Genomic DNA, 27,553 nt, shown 5'->3' with positions numbered 1-27,553 from the left:
ACACATTTTTCAGTTATTTGAAGCCAAGGCTTGGAAGTGAACACAATACTGTTCACTACCTGCAGCTGTACAATAAACAATGTAAAGAAAAGTAAGAAAAGTTTTCAGGTGTGCAAGTGCTTGCAATTTCTACAATTGCACCAAGTCCTATTAATCTGTTATCAGAGATTCCTTAAATGAGACATTTTCTTCATAATGACAGTTGCACACCAAATATCTTCCAACCTGCCACCTTTTGACCAGTGAGTGGCAAATGGAACTGAGGCTGGATTTTCAGAAGGGTACTTTCAGGGTCACCCCTTCCTTTACTCACCAGTACCCTACATCCCTTTCTGTTCTTTTTCCCCAGTTTTGTTGTATTTTGTCACTTTTGTACACAGGAGCTGCACTACATATGGGTTTTATTCTAAAGAGTTTGTTGGGGTTTTTTTTATAAAATCATATAGAATTAAACATGCTACCAGCAAACTGACATAGATGACATTTTAAATAGAAAAATAGTTTATCTTTAATTCATGTGATTCACCAATCACTCTGATCCTGCATCAAAAATTCAGCAAAAAGTAGGAGTACACAAGGTATAGAAATTCAATGCCAGTTTCTAGTAGTGCCTCTGTCAGAATTTAGAAATAAGATCCACATCTCAGGATTTCAGCAGCAGTTGTTGAAACTGTGCTATGCAAGAATGTCCCTGAAGAGGAAACGTCACTTGAACTGAAAGCCACAACTATTTAAAATGTGACTTCTTGTGCAGGAAGACAATGGCAGACAATGCTGTACTGATCTGACAACCCCTAATTTTAAATACTGTAGGACACTTCATCCTGTTAAACTATAGCTTAAATACAAATTAACTGCTCAGAAAAGTAAGGGGGGAAAGGCTTAGATCAGAGGGTCATTTAACTCAGTACTGTGTTTCTGTCTGAGTGGAAGAAGCAAAACTTTAGGAAACAGTGTAAGAACCAGGACATATTCTGAGATAGCCAGGGTCCTTCTGCTTACAACTAATCAGTAATTTAAGGGCCTCCCTCAGCTAAACATCATATTGCCATTGTTTTTCATAACCACTACTGGACTTACTCTCCATGAATACAATTAATACATCTTTTAGCATATTTTTAATCTTGCCTTCCAAAAGATGGTACATTTACATAGGAAAAGTGCTTCTCTGTGCTCTGGTCATCCATGCAGCCTGACCATTTCACTATGTCTCCCAGATTTTTCTTAGTGACAAATGAAGAATGATCATTCTGCATTCTCCTTCACCACGCTATGATGTCTGATTTGCAATTTCTAACACAATCCAGTTCCAGGACCTCTTTCTGAAATTCAGTAGTCCTAATCTGTTCAGTTTCTTTTTGTAAGGAATTCCTCATTCTCAGCACCTTTTCCACTCCTACATTCTTGCACGGGTGTGCAGTGCTGCATACCATACTCCAACTATGAATTAATGATGGAATTTCACAGTAATAATGATTATAATGCTTGGTGACAGCATATACCTTTTAGCCAGCTACATAATTAAACTGTTGTAGCTTTAGCCAGTGTTACTAAGTATTCTGTAGATATAAAGCATGCTATAGCAATCCAAATTCAAAACTGAAAATATATACAAGACAATGGCAAGCTTTAAACCTGGAAATATCTAAACCAACTCAGACATTCCTAGTATTTCTTACCATTTCAATTTAGGTAAAATAATGTTATTAGATTTCACAAATTTAACTTTTAACATATTATCCAGTAATTTTTTTTCTGGGTAAATGCCCAGAATGGAAATGGACTCATGAACAATTTAACTACATCATATTCCTTACTATACATCTGAAAGGGATATATCAGGCATAAATATATATTTCTCAAAGCTTTATGGTATTACTTTCACCCAAAAGCAAAGAAATTATATCCAGAAGAACATTTTATCACCTGCTCAGAAAAATGCTACCAGTGGTATTCACTTGAGTTAACCCATATTCATACATTGGATGCAAAGTGGAATTAACAGAAGCCAGCATGGCTTACTTTCAGCTGCTACTACCCTCTTTGTCCTGTGCTTCCCAGAGCAAAGAGCCCCCATAAATTCTGTTAATATTCCCCAAAACCCTTCAGGCTTTAGGTGTTCATTCACCGTCTCTTCCATGGTCCTTCTTCTCATTACCCCACACAGGATAACCCATGCTATGACACCAAACTGTCCCTATTGTCAGTAAAGGAGTATCAAGGCACTTGGGAAACATGACTCCTTATTGATTCCATTACTCCAGGGTTGCACTTTCTTTATCTTACAGTTCTGATTAATTGAATGTTTCACTAGGGTACAGCCTGTCACAAAGGATATGCAGCTTTTACCACAGGCTCAGACTGACTGAGGATTCAAAACACCAGTAAAACAGTGTACAGATACCCTTTAAAATGCATAGGTCATACTTGGGATGAGATGAACACAGCATTCTTCATGAACACTCACCTTTTGTGAATATAATTGATCAATGATCGAGCCGCACAGTAAGAGCTGGACTTCGCCCTCTTAAACTTTTAAGAGTATAAAAACAAAACCAGTCAGACTCCCAGAAATGAGACCTGAATTGCTGCTCAGGGCAGAGCATGCCAAATTTTCAATGGGCTGAGGAAATGTTAATTTCGTTTTAGAACCTGTTCAAGTGAAACATTATTGTGTTTCCCTGCCAGTGTTGTAAACACATCTGTGGAATTCCTTTAATTCTGTCACCAATCTAAGCATCTTAAAGGAATGTTCTTCCAGCTTTAGCTCAGCTGATTTCCAATAAAATCCTTACCTATATAGCTATGACAATTTCCCAGCAGCAAGTCCATGTTATATATGTTTACAGTCCATGTTGTATATGTTCATTTGAAACAACTGTATTTTTTATCCCTCTTATAAGAAACATGTGGGAAATTGGTGGTTTGATAAAAAACAATTTACCAAGCCCCCCCCTCCTCACAAAACTTGCAGATAACTTCTCTCAAGGCTAGCAGAAAAATGCAGCAGAGGCCAACCAAAACATCATGACACAATGTGTACATGTCTGCCTGCTTCATGTGCTCAGCCATTTTAATCCTTCAGTGCATTTTGGAAGCCTTTAATCAGAGAAGTAGTAAACCATTTGTATTTTACAGTACATGGTAAGTGTAAATATTACCAGCTTAAACGATTTGGGTTTCCGTTCTTTGTATAAAATCTCTGTCTGAACATCTGTGCCTGTGAAGATTAAAGGGCTGAAAAGCCTGGAAATAGAAGACCTTTGTATTCACAAATCACTGAAGGGAGTTACAATGCCTGGACAGCTTAACTGCCCCTTCAACCAACTCTGACCACATCTGAAGAAACCTTAACATTATTTGAATAGTCTAGAAAGTAAACAGCTCTAAAAAAGGTTCAGAATAGGTTTTGTGCCAACAAAGCTTGAAGCCTCCACCAAGTTTGACTAATATTTTCACACTAAGACCACCTCCATTGCATTCTGGGAGATTAGTGTTTTAAAGAAGAGGTTTCTTTCCATTCTTCTGTGAGACCATTAAGTGCTTTCAACAGACAGCTCAGTCCTGTCCTCACTTCTACCACTTCTTTACAAACATTCCTTATCCATGGTAGGATTGCTTTTCATTTACAGTAAGGTATAGATGATAGCAATCAGGCCCTCACTTTATCACAAATTAGGTTTCTTTTTTAAAGAAAGTATTGTCTCACCATTTGTGGCCTAGGTCACTAAGCTTATACTACCCTTGGCCTCCTCCAGGTCAGCCATCTACAGCTCTGATAAAGCTGTTACCATTCCATTTATTTCTACACTTAGAAAAATTCTTTGGGATCCACATGTGGTAGAAATACACATTTCATTTATTCTGTAAGTGCTGTAACACCCCTCCAGATCTCTTGGTGAGTCATCCACCCATCACTCCAGAGGCAGAGAAGACAAGCTGTCACAAAATAGAAAGCAACATTCCCTAACAGAAGAACTCATCTGAGAATCCAAAAAGCTTCTTATCTTTATCGCCACTCTTACCCAAAGCTTGGACAAAACTAGCATGCAGAACTGCTCTGAAAGAAGATGAGAAACTTATCTATGACTCTGTAAGCTCACCTGCACTGGAATTTAACTTGAACTGTGATATTTTCATATTTTCTTCCAGAAAAACACAGAACTCCTGCTCTGAGCTTAAAGAACTCAGTATTTTTTAATTTAAAGATAAAAATAAAAGTTCAGAGGTCCATGATAAAGCAGGTTAAAAACAACAGAAATATTGGCCTTGATTTTTCAAAGAGTATATTCACATAAAATTATGTATCCTTATCCTGTCTCCTTTCCCCAAACAAAGATGAATTTTATTTCCTAACCACTTTAATCCAAAACATCAAGGACAGGGAATTAGTAACAATACAGAGATAGTAAATTCTTTCAGCTGTTGTTCTAAGTATTCTGTTGTACTAAAAGGCTAATTTTAAAGGAAAAGTCTTATTGTGGTCTAAATCACATCTCCTGTTTCCTAAGGATTACTGCATCTCCTGTTTCCCAAGGATTATTGCAATTAGAATGGCAATATTATTAGCTGGAAAGACTCTATTTTACCAAAGGTTATGAAAGGAGCAGATGGATATCAGTACAGTTAAAGGCAAGCAGATATACTGACCAGTGAAAAACTGCCAGAGAAATATGGACTGCCTTGCAGCTGGAAGTGTTTCACACAGTGATGTGGATAAAAATACAAATAATGGACAGCAGTTATCCTATAAACAAAAACATCACCAGAAAAGAAGGGGTGACACCTGTAACCATTTGCTGCAAAGCAACAGCAGCTGTGCAAATCACAGTGACTCAGCCTCTCCAGTGCAATCCAGCTCAGTTGCACAGCCCAGCCAGCCAGACCCCAGTGCCTTTGCTGTGGCTCTGTTAGCAAGAGCTGAGTTCCAGCTCAGCAAATCCTGACAAGTTATACACTTGGGTCACTGCTGACTGTGGGGCAGAGCTTCCCCCTGCCTGGACTGCAAGGCAGAGCACAGCCCTCCCTCCCAGGCCTCTGCTTTGGAGCTGATTTAAAGGCAAGGTGGTGGCCAGCTGTGGTGGAGGTCCCAGGGTGCTCCTTACAACTGTTAGCCTTTAGTCCTGGTGCCTGGCCAAAAGCCAGGCTGAGATATCAACTACTTTGTCTTACTCCAGTTTCCTCCAAGGAAGGAGGGAGCAGACTTGCTTCATGCTTCACATTGCCCTCTTTTACAGTGTGTTCAAGTAGTTGAACTGCTCAAACTGCTCACCATGACCAAATGAGAGATCTTGGCCACCTTTTCCTTCCCCCTGTTCCACTCCTTCCCCTCACTCTTGTTTCTGATCCTGGATGCTGTTCCTTATTTCTCTTGACTTAGCAGTGATGACCCCTCCACAAGGGTATTTGAATCTAACACAAGAGAGAGGGGAAAAAAACAGCCAAAAAAACTGAAGCCAACAAACCCCAACATATATCCCAAAGCACATTAATCTTAAAATTCTGTGAGGAGTATAATCACATTCATTTGATAAATAGTTGCTTTTCATAGAAACATTGTGTGTCTGACAGAGATAATATCAAGTTTATTTCTTCTTTAATTTTGAGCCAGCAGAAAGAAATTACACTGAGCCCAAAGAAGCTCAAAATTCTTTAACAGTATTGTACTGCCCCAATGAAAAACTTGTAAAAATAAATCCTGACACAGCTTCCATAGAATAAAAATCAGTTTGTTAAGACACTGAACTCAATACTCATCTACAACTGAGTGACAAAAAAGATATGCATAAATTCAAAGCAATTTCTGTTGCTTCAACGCTCCTATTTAGTGCCATAACAGAAGCAAGATGTACTGTACAAACCTGTGCCATTTACAGGGATAGGAGTAACAAAGTAGCGACCTAAACTCAGATGGAGGAACATATAAAGCTGGGTTTTGTTTTCAGTTTTGTGCACTTCTGACAGCAGAGACAGTGCTGATTAAAGTAAAGAAGCTCAAAAGCTACTTCTATATAAAACTCAGGTAGCCATGTATTTCTGGAACTAGAAAGTCTGTATTGGTCAATTCTGACTTTATATGTGTGACAAGCTTCCAAGACTTTCACTCAAAAAAATCTAAAAGCAGAAAACATTGCCCTATCAAAACTTTTCCCACAGCTTTCCCATTTGGTTTTGTCATTTCCCCAAGTCTTAATTCCAATATGGAAGTAATTTGGCTTATTCTTCTAGCTATCAGTCTCATGCTGTTATGCCAGAAGCAGATTTTGTGTGTGCATCTGAGGAAGCAACCTGCTAAATCATGCTTAGCTCAATGCAAAATAAACACACAGTAAAACTGGGGTGTGGTCTAATGTTTCATTAGACTTCAGCTCTAGTTATTTGATTCCCCATACTGTACCCTTTGAGTGTGTATATGAAAGTCAGCAAACACCACTTTCATTATTCACTATTTTGTAAAGAAACCTATGTCTGACTTGCCCTTCAGAGTTACTAACAGCCCCTCTTGCATGGAGCTTATAGGTAGAGCAGAAGGTTTGTGAAAAGTGTAATAAAACAGAGTGCCAGCCTAAACACAGTTTGGCATGAATAGAATCCTCTCCCTTAGGGTAAGAGCTGAGAATGACAGCCAGCCTTGGGGCCTGTGTGAGATTGTCACTAGGAAACTTGTGCCTTGTTCTCAGTAAAAGGGAGATCTCCAAGGTGGTTACCATGCCCTTAAGTCCCTTTAACTAGTATAGAACACACTCCAGACCCGTGGCATTTCTCATTCAATTGAAAACAAAGAATCTGATTTTATCTAAATTAATTCCGGGGCTTCCCAGAATGAAGCAATTGTTTCTCTGAGTTACTCCATTTTAGTTAGTAGATTTATTCCCCCTAAGGCCATTTGGAGGCTGGACTGAAGCATCTCTCCACTGTCAGTGTTACAAAAGAATGTCTAATCAGACAGAGTACTGAAACCAGAGCAGCAGCTGTGACCATCTCAACTGCACAACAAAGGAGAAGAGATGTAAGATAGGCAAAAATACTAAATTGTCCTGCAGTTTGGAACAGAGCCCTTGGACAGCTCACTGCAGACTGGACTGGGCCAGTTTCACACCCCATGTTACTGACCTCATTTAACTTGTCTTACAAACAGGCTGCACAAGGAGTTAACAGGACTTCTGTGTTCTTCTGGAACTCTGACAATCAGACAGCTTCAGGTTTCTAGTCCATACCTATGAGGCTATTGTCCAAATAACTTTTTACCCTGAAGACAGTGGCACATGCACATGAAAAAAAGCAAATCCTGCAAACTTGCCTTTTATCTCCTTTTAACAGTATAGCTTTCAAAAAAATGCACATCTCAGGTTATTATTTAAAAATCTACAGTAAAAAGCAAATTTATTTTAAACAGGTTATTTGATACCTTCAATGATTAATTGGTTGTGTTTGAATACCAAACACATATGAGATATGAGATACCCATTAAGATATGAGAACAACATTGATATGAAGGGGTCTTGCCTCAGGTCTGTGGCAGAATCAGCAACATCTGCACATAGTTCCTGAAAACATTTGTCCAACACATTCACAGAGACTTACATAATGGAAATTCTAAATATTATTCAATCAATATAATCTTCTTTCTATCCTTGCCATGACAAGTGTTTTATAATGTCAAACCTAAGCTTCCTTTGCCTCAGTTAAAATCTGCTCCACCAAACAGAAAAAAACAGCCTTCTTTTTAGTACTCAAAAGTATCTGAAGGTTATATCTTCCTCCAGCATCAGTCTTCCAAACTTTAGAATAAACAATATGAATTTGTTCAAATTTCCCTCAGAAGTAAGATTTTAAAATCTCTTAAGGATAATTCCTGCTGCTTTCTGTTTCTCTCCAAATTGTTCACTACTTTCCTGAAAAGCAGTGCAAAAACCCAAGGACTCCAGCCAAGATCTCCCTAATGCTGAGCAGGATGGAAAGTGTGCAGGCTGCAAGCCTTCCTAGAGATGCCAATGTCTAGGATGAGTGAACCATCCACAAGAGCACAACAGGAAATTCCAGCAGTTTCCAGCTCCAATCTCTAGCAATGTGAATAGCAACAGAGTGGTTTGGGTCCAGCTTCTGTTCCAGACATTTCTATCTCTGCAAGAGAAGGAGCTGCCTGTGAGCAGCTGGGTGGTTCTCTGCTCACTTCATGTCTGCTCTCACTCACAGGAACTCTTTTTTCCATGTCTTGCATGATGAAAATGCTCCAAAGCTTTAGTAACTATTTCTGACCTATAATACTCCATACAATTACTCAGCTAAGTAACCATGATGAGCTCCTTTCAACCATTTATATATTTATTTTTAAAAAAAAGCAAAAATCTGCATATGCACAAACAGAAGCCTTTTTTTTTTTATTCCCAGAACATTATTCAGATTGCATTGCTTTACACATCTTACTCTAATGTTTTCACATTTACTTTTCAGTACACAAAGTCTGAATGTTTCTAATGCTTACCTTTCTGTGTTCAATTGAAGGCTGTGGGATGACAAGCTGAAATCCCAGCACTGCTAGGGAACTGAGAAGTCTGGAAAGGCAAACAGTGAAACAGAACAGATAATTACCACTAATACAAGCCACACATCTACAACACCTTACAGGCCTTCACACTGCAAGGAGGTATTTAAACACTTGAATGCCATTGCTAACCAAAGCAGAATCACTGAACTGTATGAAATGTCCTCATAAGATTCTGTTCACAACAGGCTCATACCTGAATGTATGAACCAGGTTCATACATAGATTTGTCCAGCTATAAAGCAAAAGTGAACCAAAATAGAATCCATTGATAGTATTTCATATAACTTCATGTTTAAATTTAAAAATTCCTGGCAGTGCATATTTTAACACCTCAGCATTTGGTGTGAAACTGACATATGCTTTGCAAGTTTTCTAAAGTGCTAAGTAAGAATTCACCCAGCTGTGGACCACATCTGCTTCTAGCACTGGCTCCTCATTTTACAGATGAACACTCCAGCTTCAGCACACAGGAAACAGAAAATAGGTTCTTCCCCAGCTGCCTAACACTTGTGAAAATGGAATAACCTAATGGGCACAGAGGATGGAAAGAAGTGAACACAGCCCACCAGAGACCCAGGATAAGCAGCCAAGCATCACCCCAGTCCCCACATCTTCAGTCTGAAAGGAGTCATAATGGGAACCAAGCCCAAACAAACTGCTCTGTCAAGCCTCACCACTTTAGCGACTCCTAGGAGCCTGCTACAACTTAGGCACAGTTAGCTCAGTCTTTTGTTTCCTATAATTTGCAACAGAAACTGGTTTGTCTCCTTCTAAGAAGCTCCTTCACCAAAAAACATGGACAGGTATGGCAAATAGGATCAAGGTATCTTTATTTGTACCAGGAGCTTGACTTTTCAGTCTACAAAGAGTATGTTTCAGACCCACTAAAAGGGGGAAAGCTGCTAATGATTTGCTGCATTTCAATGCAGAAGTAAAACTGATGGATTTGGATACAAAATACATCTGCAAACTAATGGACCAGAAAAAATCCAGCTGCATTTCCTATTCACAGCTCCTTCCTTTGCTCCCTACCCAGTAACCCTTTAAACATTTCTTATTGTTTCAGGTATTTTCTGAGACAGACCTCCTAAAGAGAAAGGGGTTTTATTAATACTAAGCATTTAATTACCACCAATACAAATAGTCTTCTGCTAGGGAGAATGTTTATCTTGTGTTTTCTGTGTTTGTTTTTGCTAATATACTGCAAAAGGAACCATTAGGTAAGTACTGATTGCACATGGCTTATCATCACCTCACCAGCTATGCCCCTCTCTATCAAAGCAATAAACCAGTGAAAGGTTAGGAAAAGTCATTAGTTCTTTACTGCCACGTCAATTTAGGGGGAAAAAAAAGAAGCCCTTTAAAAAGTGTGTTAGAAGGAAGTCTGGTATGTCACAAAGCTATCATTTGTGATAAAACAAAATACAGAGGAGGTGGCTGAAATCAAAGCCAGTGTAAGACACTATAAGAAATCACAGCAGGAGTCAAAACATGCAGTTCAGAGCAGGGCCCAATCACACAGTGGTACATGGAACACAAAGGCACAAATGAATAAATGGATTTGCAAATCACACCTGAAATCAAAGGCAGAAATAGAACTCAGACCTCCAAACTGCAAAATTACAGCACCAAGTCTGTCTCCAGCTCACCTGCCTATCTCTTTTCTAAGTGTTTAAGTGATTTCCCAACTCTTCTCAATGAAGAATGACAGGCATCTAAGTAGGTGGAGTGCAGTGGCTGATAGGCCCAGCCTCCATCCTCTGCAAATTATATTTAACTTCCATCTCAGTCTTCCTACCCACCTCTGCTCCCTCATGGCTTCTGCTCCCTATAACCCCTCAGAGCATGTGAAAAAAAAGTTCAGACTTTCCATAAGGAAATGAATGCTTTCATCCTCAACAGGACAGGATTTTTCTGATCAGTCTGACAGTCTACAGATTTCCATGTGTAAATTCTTCTGAAATCATGCACAAGGTTGTGAGTTCTGAGCTGAATGAGAACTGTAATCTTCAAAGCAAATTACTTACCAGATTAAAGTTCTCAGTTCTAAACAGCAAACTTTTAGTATTTGTGTGATCACTCTGTGCCAGGCTTTTCCTGACCATTCTTTAAGGAGGTTGCACTGCAATCACCATCTCTATGTACGTGGCTCAAGGGCAATAAAGATAAATTTTAAATTTGCTTCTGTATCTGCAATTGGATCTGTCAGAAACAATGGTATCAAGCTACTATTTCAAACACAGAGGAAATCTGCCAGGAATACTTAAGCTATCCTGAGGTAAGCCCCTAGTTTCAAATCAGTGTGTGGCAATTTAATTTTTTTAATGTTATTTCCCTCAGCAGCTTGCTTTGGCTAAGTTCTCTGGACTAGGCTCTTTTATTTGTCATGCGTGACTAACTTTAAGCCTCCCAAGCTACAAAAAAAGGCTTCTCCAATTTCAGTGGGTTTGGTTCAGGTATCCTCACAGTGCAGAAAAGCCAAAAAGAACAAGTGCTTCTCAAAATAAGGCAAAACCTTTCAAGTATACCTGACCAGGTGAGGTACCAACTGCAGCTGATTGGTGGCTGTATAACTCAGAACCTTGCTGGTACAGCCCCTGCTCTCACAGCTGAGGCACTGCTTGGAGCCAAGCACCCAGTTTGAAGCCAAGTCAGACTTTAAACTCTCTCACTTTCTTTTACTGGCTACATCAATTGCCAGTAATATAAAAACATTAAAAATAGAAACTTAAATATAAGTATACATATAAACAACTGGGAAAGACTGGGAGGCACAAGCACAAAGCAAAATTAGGTCTATTGTAGGAGGAGCATGAAAAATTTTGCAATTTTACACCTCTTTTAGGAACACCTCTCAGGGTTCTTCCTAGTCAGCACAGTGAGTGTTAGCTCTGCACAAATGAAGCTAGAGGGTACCAAAGCAGATCTCTCCCATGTTGCTGTCCTTAGCAGCTGCATTTTATGCAGTATATTATGGCCAAGTGTGGATTGTCCAAACACAGGTGATCAGCACTGACTAGTGCAGTATGACTCTTGTCTCAAATTCCCAACTTCCTCCCAAATCTGCTGAACAGGCCAAGTCTGGGACAGCTTGGGAGGAGCTACGCAGGTCACCTTTCAGCTGGAAAGATAACACTGTAGTGTCAGTAATGTGTGACAGATCCATTTTGATGGGAAATCTGCCCTGGTATATTAGGAGGGTGCCAAAATTGCAATTCAAATATTGATGTCTCAAACTCAGGAGAAGCAAGGTTGGAGCAGAGGTGTCACAGTAACTCCATCCCAAAGACAGAGCACTCAGCTGTCATTCCTTGCAGGTCAGCCTGTGTTTATGTGGCACCAGGGCTGCCTGTCTGCTCTGAATCTGCTCGCCCAAGGACAGGGTAGAACTGGACAGACCAGCTTAGGAACAGCTGAATGTTTCCTTTGTTAGCAAAGCTGTTTGAAAGGTCTTTCCTGTGTTTGCCCACTGGCAAACTGTTTCAGGAATGCATAAGAGAAATCCACGAATGAATTGCAGCACAGGTACTAAAACACGTAAATCAGCAATTTAAGCCCAGTGACTGTAATTGTACAGACTCATCATAAAACACAGGAACTTTCCAGAAATACAGGCCATCACATTGGCACACACCAACAGATGCTCTAAGCATGAACAAACACTGAGAACTTTCTTTTCTGACTATCACCAAAGAATGCTATGTCTGGTATGCATATACTTGAGTATTTGGTCTTGGGACAAGATTTCTATTTACCCTCCTACAATACAGACACCTTTGACAGCAGAGCAAGAGACCACCAAATTGAAATTTACTGCAGTGAGTTAAGAGCATATTAAATAAGATTTTAAATGTTTTATTGCATCACTTACCTCAAAGAAACTATTAAACTGTCTACCATGATCTTTTAATGCAAGGTATCTTGAAGTAAAAAATATCTCTTCGCTGTGGTACAGCACAATGACAATCACACACAAATTCTACAAAAAGAAAGGAGAAAAACAATTAACACTGCTTATTCAGTATTTCCCAGGATATGTATAAAACTGCATACACACCTACATTAGTCATCTCTACATCAATTCTTGGGACTCTACAGCAATTCAAACTGAATAGCCAGTGTATGTTACAGAAATAAACTGCACACACATCATCTTTTGCAGCAGGATTTCAGTATTGCCAAAGTGCTCTGCAGAAATACTGTGGGATGCAAAATCTTGGTTTGATTCCCAAGAAGGTAAATCTGATGTTAGACTTACTTGCCTTTTAAATTTGAATTCTTGGTATGTCACTTGTATAACAATAAAGCAAACTACCTCATTTAAAGTCTTGTGTTAATACAATTTATAGAAATGAAACTGGGTTACCAGCTTCTAATGTACAGTAATATTATTAATACACTCTGTATTTTGTGAGCAATACAAGGATGAGACTGTGAGTGCTTATACAGTTTGCAGAAAAAACCTGAAGAGCAGCTTTGTTTCCTCTTCTAGAGATGGAAAACCTACTCACAATGAAGTGAAATGCCTTGCCCACAGTCAAGGAGGAAATCTGAGTTAAACAGCATTCTGAATAGAAATTTAACTGATCCTTATTCCTAAGTACTATCAGTGCATCCCGACTACTGTGAGCACACAGAAACCCTCCCAGCCCTTGGGAGGATTACCCAAACACACTTTCATTTGTTTGTAAATAATCTCAAATGTTCAGACAATGGGAAGTTCTTATTTTAGTAAATTTGAAATCATATATTGGGCATCTAAAATGTACCAGAATTTTCAGGCTGGAAAGAGATCCTTGCAGTAAGGAAATACAGCATAAATCAGAAGGGCTGGTGGGAGAGTGGCAAGGAGGGAGGGAAAGAGGAAATAAAACACTATTAGAACATAAATCATACATTTCAAAACTTGGTCAACCACTGTCTGTATCTTTCCCTTTACAAGTGGTTACATGCTGAAATGCAGTGGAGTGAAGAGAAACAAGAGAACATTGCTGTTCACAGATAAAGACCTCTCAATTTCTGTCAGACAGCCAGATAATTGAAAACTGCCTAGAATGGGACAGGACTGACAAGAACATAAGAAATGTGCAGTTAGACAAAGTGCAGATCCTGCTGCCAGGAAAATGCAGATTGTTTGCAGCTAACTGGACAGGTTAAATGTTCCCTACCCTCTCCTAAAAATCAAACAACAAATTTGGTTTAGGAAATCCCAAAACACTAGTAACATCTTCAAAAGAGAATTCCACGATTGATTAATGATTTGATTGTTTAGTTTTTTTAATGGAAGGCATTAAAAGTTGAGTATTTGGGAAAGTATCACAACAAAAGTTCTGTATGTAACAGGTTTGAGTCAGTCCTGAAGAAGAAAGCGCTAAGGCTGTGCTTCATCCTCTCTCCTGCAGTTTCACAGTTGTCAGTAGATCTCAGAGGTTTTCTCAAACTTCTTCACCGTTTTCACTACTTAACACTGTAAAATTGGCTTTTATAAGATGGGAAGCACTTCTGAGAACAGATTTTTAGTCTGGATCTCCTGCAACAGTTCACACCATTTGAGATTTTAGCACATTCAGTAAAAGCTGCATTCCTTTAAACATTAGGCAAGTCCACACACCCAGCACCACCACAGGCGTTTAGACAGATCCCCTAACACAGGATTTACTAATTCTGAACTGAGAAGGAAATAAATGTCTCTCTGCCTACAACCTGACTCTTAATTACCAGGCATACTGAGGTGCTAAAGTTCTTTATATCACTTATTGAAGATGGAGAATCTGTCTATAGCATGGATTGTAACCAACATGGTTTCAAGTTCCTATCATCTTTTTTGCTTTCCAGATGTACTCTCTTTCAGATTTTTCACTCCACAATAATCTTTTCATCCAAAAACCTTGCATGGAGTGACACAGTCTCAAAAAAACACTGCTCCAGGATACAAAAACACTGAAAAAGCAATGTACACTCCACTAATCCCTTCTATAAACTGCACCTCGTTTGAAAAACAGGAAAAATAATATGATAGATCTAGTTTTGCAAAGAAACAAGAGAAGGACCAGAGTGTTTCTGGAGACTGTTCTTAAAAACTGTGCCTAAAGTCCATGCATATGTTTTCAATTTTTTTCAGTTCATTTGTATCTTCATTGTCAATGGCAGGCTGCATTACTAACTCTGCTTTCAGCTACATTTCAATGCCTTTTGCAAAACACCTCTTACCACAACTCTTAGATGCATTTCTTTTGAAATATCATTTGTAGCACATAGTGCAAAAACTGCTAAATATTTAAGTGACTTTAAGAGCTTGCTTTCCAGATTGTTTAAGAGCCTAGGTGCTTACAGCCTACTGAAAGGCATGTCATTTTGGCAGTGGTGTCTTTGATATGAAAATGTGCAAACGTGACAATCATTTTCCCTCCAGAAGATCCAGGGCAAAATGAATACCTGAAATGGCTACACAGTTAACACTGGGATTGAATAACATGAATTTGGCAGGGAAACTTTCAAAAGCCTGATGAAGTGTACTTGTGTTCAATAAGTCTTGCATTGTAAAAGTCAAATTGCCTTCCCAGAAGGGGCTGAAAAGCACTATAGACCTTTCTAGCAAAAAAACCCTCTAGTAACCCTGCTTATAGCAGAATATATATTAATTTCTTAACTGGAACAACCCACACTCTTCTACTTCACAGAGTCAGCAAGACTTTCTCCACTGCATTAAAATATTTGACTTCTCATCAGTGTTCCCTATTTCCCTTCCAAGCTGGATGAGAACAAGATTGATCTGTGAAACTGGGTGGAGGAAAAAAAAACCAACAAAAACACACCTCTCCCAGAAAATCAATCAACTAAACCAACCAAGCACCTCGCAGGATGGAATAGAATACAAACCTCTCCAGAAGCACGGGGTGACGATGATAGGGAGAAGTGTTTCATTGCATATAGTGAAATGTGCATTGGGTCATAGAAATGATTAAAGGACCCTGCTTAAAGTCTCCTCCCCTTTCACACTGCAGGTGAATGGTTGTAACACCTTCCACCTGCTGCTGCTGCTGTCCCAGCAGTTACCCCACCAAGCAATGAGCCCATCATAACCATCCCTTAACCTGATATTTACTGAGATTTACCCAGACCCTTTCTCACAACATCAGAAAATAAAAATATTGATTTGTAATGGAAATTTCAAAAAGGGGTGGGGATGGAAAATGACAGTAAAAAACCTAATCTAATAGGCTCATAAGCAATCACAAAAATTTACTGATAAGGACAAAAAAGATTTCTCAAGGAGTTAAATGACACAATACACAGTATTATCTCAACAGACACCATAGATACAGAAAGTTAAGAAAAGAGGAAGAAAGTTCTTCTGAGAAGTCAAAGATAAGTTACCCTTTGCTAATTAACTTCAAGAAACATCTTCCTGCTAAGAGGTTTGAAATTTTGCAGAAAGCCAATGTTATCCTAACCTCGTAATTATCATGGGACTACTCACATGTGGCTTTTCATGTGACTGTGCCCTTTGTGTATTGTGAGTGGATGGTATTTCCCTTCCATGAATTCCTATGTCATTTTAGCATCAGTCTGTAATTCCTGGTCCTGTCAACACACATATATCTGCATCTGTGTATTAACAGAAATTCCTGAACATGTGCATGTGTACAGGACCTGCTTAAACAATCCAAGCCCCTCTATTTTAACTCACAACAGGAATGTGAGATTCATCTTATAGAAACAGGCAGTAACTCAACCAAGTTCAGAAGTGCTCTGAGCTTTTAGCCTCTTCTACCTTGGTGACTTGCATATATATGAAGCCAACTTCAATTTCCTTCAATATATATATATTTGTTTGGTCATATGTGTTTGCCAGCTACTGACAGTGGCAACTTGAAGCAAGTATGAAAGTTGAGCATTGTTCCAAAATCATGTTTTCACTGATAGGAAAAGTTCTCATTTTGTTGTTTGTTCGTTTTTGGTTTTTTAGAGTTTTTTGGCTTGTTTGGTTTTTGGGGGGTAGTGGGGGGGATAATCATAAATAAAGAAGATCTAGAATATCACACCCTTTAAGACTGCCTTTGAATCTGTTGCCTCACACATTTGTATAGTGTATCTGTTGGTTTAGTTGTTCAAATCTATTAAATCATGTTCAGTGCAAGTCCTTTGGATTGCATCCAAAATTCACTACATTCACAAGACTTTGATAAAGCACTCACAGTTTGCCAGGTTTATCTAGCTACATAATTTGTGCATACATCCAACAGCTTGAACTGCAGCTGTTGACACCTACCACCAGAGTTTTAATCTCTTCAAATATTCATTAACTACATTAAAACATACACTTGTCTCTGAAAGCTGCATAAAAGAGAAATCTAGCATTAGATCTGATGAAAAGTTCTGATACTTACACGGAGAAAACATTTTATTTAAACAAAAACGGCAAGTTGCTCCACCTAACCCTGCAGGTACCTTTCATTTGAAATGCTCTGAGAACTTTCAGGTTCTCCTTCTGGGTGTGCCCAGAACTCCTGCAGTCCAAGAAAGCTCAGTGCCTGTCTCCAATGTAAGCTTGATCAAGATCCAGTTTTCATTCTGTGAAAAATGCCAATCACTTGTTTTTAAAATTTTAAAAGTTTAATAGTAGTAAAATGGTTATAAAAATAGTAATACAATTAGAGTAATAATAATTTGTAAAATTTGAATTAGGACAATACGAGACAATAAAAACATAGAGTTACAGACATCTGGGTACCTTTTACTGGGCAGCATAAGCTTGAAAAAGGACCCATGTTAACAGAGGATTAACCCTTAAAAACAATAACCTGTTGCATATTCATACACCTCATACATGATGCATAAATTCCATTCAAAGACAGGATTCTGCCTGGTCAGAGTCAACTTCTTCTTCTTAATCCTAATGGCGTCATCCTGCCCGAGCGAGGCGGGAAGAACTTCCCTGATAATGGGGCAATAAATTCTCTTTCTCTGAAAGATTTTGGTGTCCTGTGGCTGCTATCTCCCTGTGAGTCCTTTCTTTAGAGAAAAAAGTATCTTACATAGCATAGTTTCTATTTTAACATTTTGTTACAACCTAAAACTATATTTAACCCACTACTTAAGAGAATTAATACAGCATTACTTTCTAACACAACACAAATAATATTCATTTTAATATTTGCGAAAAGCCAATCATAAAATACGCATTTTTCACAATTGCTTTGCCTGAAATCTCACACGGAGGGAGTCCAGTAAGCGTGCTCCACCAACAACATCATACCCGGAGCAGTTGTGCTGGATGGAGCCCTGGCTCGGGGCTCGCTGAGTCGCCCCCGGCTCGGGGCGCGCCCCGCCCGCGGCACCGCCCGCCCGGGCAGCGGGAGAGCCGCACCCCCGGGAGCCGGGCCGGGGCACGGGGCACCCAAACAACCGGGCTGATGCACGGGGCACCCAAAATCCGGGCTGATGCACCGGGCACCCAAACAACCGGGCTGATGCACCGGGCACCCAAACAACCGGGCTGATACACGGGGCACCCAAACAACCGGGCTGATGCACCGGGCACCCAAACAACCGGGCTGATGCACCGGGCACCCAAACAACCGGGCTGATGCACGGGACACCCAAACAACCGGGCTGATGCACCGGACACCCAAACAACCGGGCTGATGCATCAGGTACCCAAAAACCGGGCTGGTGCATGGGACACCCAAACCTGCAACAGAACAGTATCAGAGAGGCCAGAGCCACCCTGGGTTACCCAGGAATATTGGTCTTGTTTCTAGAGCATTAATTCAGCAAATGTTTCGCTTCTCAGAGAACAAATTCAGCTCATTTGGCTGGATTTCAGTGGAAGAACTGTGTAACCTGATTATTTGGCATCCGACCCTATACTATTTAATTGTTCTCTGAAAATCTAGGAAGCAAAGGTGGCAGAATCCAACAGTAGCCATACACATGATTCCCCAAAATATCCATTCACAAAATGCAAATTTTGCCTTCTAAAAACATTGTTATTCTGGAGGGTGCCACCATTCAATTTGCTTCCATCTTTCTTGAAGAATATATAATTTAAGAGTAAACAAGGGTTGTGACATTAATCTTGTAAGAAAAGGGGAGAAGCAGGAAAGTGCATGCTTATAGGTCATGAGTTGCAGTCAAATTTGAGTAGTAGGATTTCTTTTAATTATTCTTAATTTTTATTCACAACACTGATTATATATTTGCTGAATGTGCACTAGTAATAAAAATATCATAAAACTGGAAGGATTGCAATAATGACCCTGGTCTGAAATTTACTAAAATCTTCTTAAACTCAATAATTGGCTTAAATATGGATTTAAGACCATAGGCCTGATAATCAATTAAAGTATATTGTTGTGGTATAAAATATGACATATAGTTAGCTAATTGACACCAGTTCAATTGCAAAGAAAACACACTGGAATAGCAGTGTTAAATTGATTAGTAACTCTGGCATTATTTACAATCACCAAACTCTGAAAAAGTAGTTTATGTGGAGTTCAGACTTACCAAATTTTAAAAAGCATCCAGAAGACACAAAATCAAGTGTCAGAAAAACTGAACTAGTTGTTCTTTTTTATGTCTTTGAAATAACCCAGAGAAATGATACTTTCTCAAGATTCAGACTGCATCAAAATTCCTTTATTAGTCTGATTTTATCCCCTTTTTTACCTTTTGAAAGTATTAGATAATTCTCACAAAAGCTTACTGAATATAAAGTTCTCATGTGCAGCTTCCAGGCAAAGGACAATTATGCAAAGCATAAAATGATTCACAAGCTGAGATCATATCACTCTCCAAATTGCCAAAGAGATTTTTGGGATGCAACTGTGTGGAAACAATTGCAAACCTGTCTTAAGTTCATTTCAAGATTTCAGAGTGGTAGACTGTGCAATTTTGACCAAATCCCTGAATTAGTTTCAAAACTGTGCTTAGCAACCACATGGTGGTTGGTTTTTTCCTTCCCTTCTCTGTCTAAAGAGGTACTGTAGGAACCTTGATACCAGCCTGTCATCATTCACTGGTTTAAGGAATTCCAACTCTTGTCAGAGCTGTTCTGTTAACTAGTGCAGAACAAACTGGAGAAACCTTCTATAAGACAAGTGTGCAGAGACTGAGCAGTTCTGTTCCTATATGAAAGACTTTTCTCAATGTTCAACTGGGATATTCCACCTGTGCTGTGCAAACGTGGCTGAATATTCCCTTTGCCCACGGATCCACTAACACTCATTGCACACACAACCATGAAGAACTAACTCCCTGTTCCACACTTGACCACCCCAGAGAACTGAAAGGTTCTAGCAGTTTCAGCACTTGAAAACCATGAAAGCATCACAGCTCTACATATTAGAAATCATTACCTCTTCTAACAAAACACATTACATGCATTTGAATAAATTTTCCTTTCCTTGTAAAGAACTTTTTTGCCACAATCTGAATCTTCTAAACCAAGAATGTAGAAAAAACACTGAACAGCCTAAAAAGTCATGTAGAAATACCTGAAATCTCTATAAGTATTGATGCAAAATAGGTGAATCCCTCATTGTTGTGACAAGCAAGAGGAACAAATCTGTGTGAACACTGCTGTGATTGAACACTGAGAGTCTTGCCTACAAAATAAGCAGTAACAACAATCTGTTTTCAACAAGTTCCTCTTCTAATTACTTTTCTACCAAGTGTAAGTAGGTAGAGTGGTGCTTTAGGTTTGGTTCAGGTACTGCTTTGAGACCCACTCCATTTTGTGGAAGATCAGGTAAAGCTGTCTGCTGTGACTGGTAGTTTGAATGCCCTGGATGGGCATTCCATCCAGGAATGGATGGAAATAACTGAGAAAAGGATTATAAATGAAATGTCAGTCTGCAAATCTATTTATTTACTAATAGTCTTAACGATACTGATATTGCAAGGCATATAATGGTATTTCAGAACAACTAGGAATAATGGAAATTTCTTAGAGACTCTGTTAGGCATAGTAATTTCTTTACCTGTAAATAGGCCAAAGAAAATTAACTTTTCTTACACTCTTTTCAGAAGAGCATAAGAAAATTTAATCTTTAACCTTCTTTAATGAAGGCCATTTTCAGAATCAAAGAAAGGTTAACAGTTAGAAGCTTTTCCTAGTCTGCCTGTAAAACACAGGCTCCCAAGAGCATTTAACTGGTGGTTCTGAGGACCTACTGTCTTTTGCATGAAAACCAGGGACCCACCAGCTCCACTCAGAGAGTTGTAACACACCCTATTTAAAAAGGTCAAAGAAAACAAATATTTCAGCAAAGCTAATTGAAGGCACATGCACAAGGAAAGTAAAACACAACATATTTCAGGAGTATAATCAGCTATTTCTGAGTAATGCAGCCGGGAGACACCCCTCTCATTATGTAAAAATCATGTATATTACATAATTATTGTGAAGTTGGAAGATACTTTCCTTCTGAAAAAAGGAAACGTGATTTTCACCCATCTGTTTAATAAGAATGTCTGTCTGGCCAGTACAAGTCCTTTTAAAATTTTTTTTTAACTGCTTCCCATGGGAATGGTGTTCAAGAAACATTGTGAATACATGCCTAAGCATCAATATCTTCCATGTAGTAAAAGAAAGGACAAAATATAGGAAGCTGTGCCTTGGAGAATAATTTTAAAAGTATTAGGCAATATTCAACATCATTTATAGGTGAAGAACATGTGTTCCTGTTGCTAATGTACCCTCTGAAAGAAATAATTCATTTACTGGTAAATAGATGCATGTGCCATTAGCCTACCACAATTAACTCTCTGCATTGCTCCAACACAAATAGAAAAACTGATGTAAACTACCCTTTCCATAAATCAGAGCTGATTCCCAATAACAGGATGCTTAAATACATCACAGTCCTTTTTTTTTTTTTTTTATTTAAAAAATTCTCCCCATCAAGTTATTACCTCAACACATACAATCTCAAAATATTAACTTTTACAAAATTCCTTCTGTTCTACTGGCATGATTTCTGAGGTGTTGACCAGTGTCAGATAGAATGAGGACTTGTAATCTTTGCTTGCTTATTCAGAAATGAAATATTTGTATCAGTGGGAACCATCTCTGCACAAGTAATACCTCCAAATAACAATGCTTTCTGAGAATATTCCTACATTATCCACAGCAGACAAGGATAGAAGTGTTTCAGTACAGGGACACTGCAAAGTCAAACCAAACCACTTTTAAACTTGTTAGCCAACCTCTAATGGCTAAGCTGAGCCTTTTTAGTCCTTGGAAGAGATCACTTTGCATCTCCCAGTTACCAGAGAAAACAGACTTGTCAAGAATGACTCAGTATTTCTCTTCTGGGTAGCTATTCATGTCCACTATCATCAGAGATGTTTAATTTTCTAAAGTTAAACTCTATTTAACAGAGGAACAGTTACTAACTGGAACATGTGCCTATAAATACAAGACAGGCATCTTATTGATATTAGCAGGAATATCCTTGGGATTCAATTTCAAACTTCAGCTACAGTGACTCCAAGGGCTTCTGCAGCATTATTCTTGATATACTAAACTATAAATGGGATAAAAACCATTTCTATGGAACTTCAGAGATTTCTCTGCCTGTTATGTAGCTCTCTGCCTTGGGTTAGGCATTCTAAAGGAAGGCTGGCATTCCCTCATGACTGAATGGGTCTTTGACACAGAATAACAATTAGGGGGAAAAACCCCAAAGAAACCCAACCCAAAGCTATTTGTTAGTACAGGTAAAAGCAAGGCAATTCCATGTCTGTTTATTAGTCCATAAACTTAGAAATAAAATGTATTTATAAATGGATATACCAGGCCACCACCCCTCTCTCCCCTGCAGTTTGACTACCCCTATTTTGGGATAGTCTTGGTAGTCCAAGGGCTATCCCCAGTGTTTCAGTGCAGGGCTGAAAAGAACTCCTGTTCTTTCTCTAATGGAGATTAATGTGGGCACACATCCCAAAATAACTCACCAAATCCTTTCCTACACAAGTTTTCAAGGACAAGTGTTTTAACATGCATTTCAATACTGCCAAAACTGGAAGGAAAAACACCAATGGGTACCCACTACAGACATTTTGTACTAACAAATGTCCAAGAAAAAGTGACCAAGGCTTTTGTAACAGACTCTAAACATGATGAAAGTCCTCTTCTGCAGTCAGCAAACTGCTTTATTTTGGCAAAAAGAAGAGATTTCTCTTTTCTACCATGCAATTCCTACATGACTTGGGCTTCAATCAGTGGGCAGTACTGCTCAGGTGACAGCTGTGTTCAATTCAGTTGTCATGAAAAAGCTGAGCAAGAGCTTGGCTGTGCTGTACTGTTCTGGGGCATGGAGGGGCAGAGGTGCATCATCCTAAACATTCAAACAACACCTTGTCCTCCAGCATTTGGGATAATTTGGGCACCAAACATTTGTTAAATAGTTTAGTACATGAGAGCAACACAAGGCTTCAGCTGACCAGAGGCCAGACACAAGGATGTAGAACTTCTCAGGTACCCCTGTGGGAATATATTTTAGGGAGCACTGAAAAATAAGTGACACATGTCCAAAATAAAGAGTGCTGAGATTATTATGCCATCCTGGTAACTGCTGAATATGCCTTTGCTCAATCAAGCACAAAAAAATCAACTGTTCACATCAAGGAGTAAGTAAGTAAGACTTAGATGTTTTATTTTTTAAGATGAAGTATAGAAAACTGCTAGATCATGGACAGAAAAACAGCTCACCATGTAGCTTACACATCTTCATTGTGCATTTCAGAGTCTAGGCTCCTGAAACATCTTTAAATGAATGAGTTCTGCAAGATTGCCTAAATTATGTTGCTATTAAACAATACTATAAGAATGACAAGATTCTAATTTATTTCTGATTAAATTTCTCTCTGATGTGAGGCTTCCACATACTGGTACAGAAATGCAACAATGGAATTTGAAGATCTATTGTTTTCTTTAATGTTTCTACATAATGATGAATAATAGGTCTAATGAGATCTCTTGCAAGAGCACTGTGAAATTAAGTATTTTTTTCATAATTTCAAAATAGAATACTAGGGAACTTCAACCCAACATGAAACAATAGAGATCAATGGATCTCAGCCAGCCAGCTGGAAGAAGGCAGTAAGCTTTCTTCTACATCTTTTGCAAATATTAAATTCTGAATGCAAGTAAATACAGGGATGACTCAGAGAACACAGTGAAAGAACTGTTTCACAGAGGTCTATTTAGCTTTCATCCACAATAAAATTTAGATGAGGTCTCCAGCACAACAACACAGACATTCAATATGTTTATCTGCTGAGCTTGATATATATAGAATCTTACAAATAGTTCATTTCCAAAACTGGTCTGACAACCAAGATAGTAGCATCAGATGCCAGTTGTGCTGCCAAGCCTTTACCACTTAAAGGGGTACATTTGCAGAGGTGCATCTCTTTTCTATGGGAAGATGTTAATGGAGAAAAAAGGGGAAAAACTAAGTTACTAAGCTTTAATTGGCAAAGATGACACACAACACTATCATTGTGTCCTTTCAAGAAAGAGAAATTAAGATTCAGCATGATTAGTGACAGCAGAAGAAATGTAAAATCCCCATGTTCAGAAATCCAGAAACAATTTACATTTTCAATTCTACCCCAGAGACTGATGCCTCTGAATATAATTTTCCTGAAGTCCTTATTTGGTTTAGGTTCCAGAAATATCCTAATGCTTGTATCAATCATAACCTCCATGTGGTGAACCCTTCAGCCTCCTGCATTTTAAAGCTGAACTGCAAGATCCTTTAAGTGTTGGGAGAGGGAGCTGTTTATTCTTATCCTGTCAGCTTGAAAGGGATTTTAGACATCCTACAAATCTTGTCTTGCTGCTATGCCTCATGTGCTCTGGTGGTCTGGATGACAGTTATTATTTCAGTCCATTTAGTGTAAACTGCATGAACTGTTACACTCTTACAGGAGATACCAGTCCTTGACACAAAACCACAAAGATATTCATACATTCAAGGAATCTTGGGCTATCATTCACAGGGAAGTTGAGCAGCGAAGTTGAAACCTTTCACCAGCTGCAGATTAAAATCTCCCTATTAGGAAGATTTTCAAGTCAGGAAGATGCCTTTTTGACTTCCAGTTGTCCTTTCCAGGTCAGGTTCTAGGCTTGAGTTTTCCTCAGCCTATAAGTAAACTCAATACTGCTTCCAATAGAGGTTTGCTTAGAGAGCAGGAGTAAGACATGATTGTAGTCTGACTTTGAAAGAACTGAATCAACTTTGCTGCTTGAAAAGTCATTCACCAGAGCTAATGCACACAAGTACCCACTCCTATATCTGCAAAAGGGTTTTTTCTCTTTTTGTCAACCAGAAGGGTTGAAGAGAAGAAACAATAAGAAATACCATACTTCCCTATGATTCCTGTATGGGCTTGCAGAGAAAGGTCAGTTAAAGAAAACCCCTTTTTAACAGACTGGTGGAAACCATCAGTCCAGTTAGGCACTGCATAGTAAAGAGGTGACTCTCCTGCCTCCCCATTAGCCATACACTACTTTATATTCAGAATAAGGTAGCCCCAACATAATTGCAACACAGCAGTGTGAGCAGAATTGTTATACTTCGTTTAGTGAGACCCTGTAGCTCACAGTTTAAAAGCACAGCCAGATTAGGAGGACATCAAGAGGGGGAAGTGTGACCCCCATGATACAGGTCCACTCACTGACAGCATGTCCAGCCTTTTGCCTGTATCGACAGCCACTGACATTTCAGATTAAGGTGTTCTTTTCTGTCTGTTTATAAAAAAATTTTAACTTTGCTTACTATCTCTGTTAATCAGATGCAGCTTAGAAACTGCGCTTCATAGTGGTAGTTTCAGAACTGGCAGCTGTGCAAGTCACAATGAAGTCACTTCTCTCTTCTGACCACAATAATAGCTCAATCTAATTCAGTGTATCAAAGTCATCTACAATCCAGAAATCTCTGCCACACTTATACCAAGTTTCAGGACTTTCATAACCATTCCTGCTCAAGAAAATCTATTTAAGTGGCTGGGACTTGGCCTAAGCAGAGCGAAAAGGGCCCTTATTGCACCAGGTAAAAAGAAATCAAAGGTCATCTCTTGGCAGTAGAGCCTGAGCTTATTTGTGCTTGAGGGCAGCTTATTACAGCACACTGACCCTCACCTGACGTCACTTAGTGCTTCCCATGTGTCTGCAAACTGGAAAACAGGGACTGAAAACATGAATGCAAGACTTCTTGAATCTGCATGACAACAAGAACAGCCTATTACAAAACACTGGCAAAGGAAACCAAGTAACTCCTCCAACATTGTGGACTTCATTTGCTGCTTTATAAAATCTGTATGCCAGAGGTGATAGAGGGATCTTTTTTAAAAGTGTGACCAAATTTCATATGCTGTCTTTTGGGTTTTTGGGGTTTTTAAATCAGAGTCTACTGCTGTTGCACAAACTGCTTAGAGTCAGACAATCTTATATAGTGACTTCTAATCTTCTACTTGAGTACTCCCTGTTGGAGATAGGTGAAGACTTGCTGAATGGAATGCGACTCAAATGGAATCACCCTGGGCACTGCTTCACACTGTGCTCCCTGTTTTAACATAACATCTGTATGGTCTGAGGAAACAGGCATTTTGCAAAGCCCCGAGTTTTGAAAAGCCCTTCTAACATAATTTAAGGAAAGCAGCAAAACAAAAAGCAGAAATAAACCCCACCTATCTAAATCTTCAAATGACAGGAGGATACATTTGGAAACAGTTTCTGCCCTACTCCCATTTCAAAGCAGTAGACACAAAAAAATCACATGCACTATGGTTCAAAAGGTATCAGAAAATGATAGTTTATGTCCAATTTTAACAGTATGAATGCATCAAAGATATTTCAGCCCTTTCATGCCCTCATGATTCAAAACTGCATAAAGATTGTTTCTTGTTTAAAATAATTCTTAGTTATTATTATTGAAATTTTGAACATGCTCTCAACTATCACTGCATTCAGCCATGAAGCGATGAATTTGGCCAGCAACAAACACAGGCAGAAGGCACAGCTTTATGACAACTGACTAATTACAGCAGCATTGTGAGTGACTCACTAATAAATCTGAATCTGATCCTGCAACACTGTAAATATTCCTACGGGAAGAAACAAAAGTACTCCAATTGCCTTAATCTGAGCAAATCTCTGAACTGAAGGGGGGCAGGAAGAAAGAAAGAAAAAAAGAGACAATCATTTTGGTGTGCAATAAATACTAATGAGTACAAGCAACACATGAAGAAGAAAAGGAGTATAAGAAATTAAATTTTTAATGGCTGCTTATCACTACAAAAAAATCAAAACTGACATCCTGCTTTAACCCCTGTGTTTCAACACATGAACAGTATTTCCTGGGCCAATAAAACTGAGCAATACTAACAGTTAATGGTTAACTCACTCTATTCTTTTAAATCCTTATTCTTATGCTGGTTTAGTAAAGTGCTTCAATTTCTCTTAGAGCCCCTGAAAATCAGCAAGGAGGTTTGCCCACTATTCCCCACTCACTTCCCCAGCTGCTGAATGCAGCTCCACGGAACTACAAGAAAATGAGACAGCTTTCATTTCTGCCAGATTAAGTAATTGCATCCATTCCATACAATTTATCACTCTTTTGGGCAGCTTGTGTCATGGGATGACATTTTATTGTAATTATGCAGGGTGGGATTGGACAGGCTCTTGCTTCTCTTTGCCAATCTGATAAGCAAAAATATTTCTTTTTTTTACTTTCGTAGAAACTACGTGTTTTAGATAAAAATAACCAAACAAAAATGTAAGTATAATGCACAACCAACTAATGGTTTGATGTTACCAAGTCAGGATTACAGCAATCACCTTTATTGTGGAAAAAAAAAATCCAGGATATCTGAATACTTTCCAAGTCAACATTTTCTCTCAGATCAGTGTCAGTAGTTTTGCTGAATTTGCCATTTACAGATAGGTTTGTCCTTCCATGCACTTCTCTGCAGCTAATCCAAAGGCAG

General features: G+C 38.9%; 1 protein-coding gene across 4 annotated transcripts in view; it reads right to left on the bottom strand.

The window, feature by feature from the left end:
* Nucleotides 1-27,553, bottom strand: part of THSD4 (thrombospondin type 1 domain containing 4) — a 255,165-nt gene that overhangs the window by 204,498 nt on the left and 23,114 nt on the right. For all 4 annotated transcript variants that reach the window (XR_014616468.1, XR_014616469.1, XM_084214001.1 and 1 more), the window contains exons 2-3: nt 12,420-12,527; nt 8,486-8,555 (exon numbers count right to left, since the gene is read on the bottom strand). Coding sequence is in view for 2 of the 4 variants with exons in the window: in XM_084214001.1 (XP_084070127.1) it covers nt 8,486-8,555; nt 12,420-12,448 (99 nt within the window). In the remaining 2 variants the exon portion in view is untranslated. The remainder of the gene's footprint in view (nt 1-8,485; nt 8,556-12,419; nt 12,528-27,553) is intronic.

The sequence above is a fragment of the Fringilla coelebs genome (assembly GCF_963513975.1).
Source record: "Fringilla coelebs genome assembly, chromosome: 12".
In the NCBI taxonomy this organism is placed as follows: Eukaryota; Metazoa; Chordata; class Aves; order Passeriformes; family Fringillidae; genus Fringilla; species Fringilla coelebs.
Note: the sequence above shows the minus strand (reverse complement) of the source record. Positions and strands in the feature narration are given on the sequence as shown.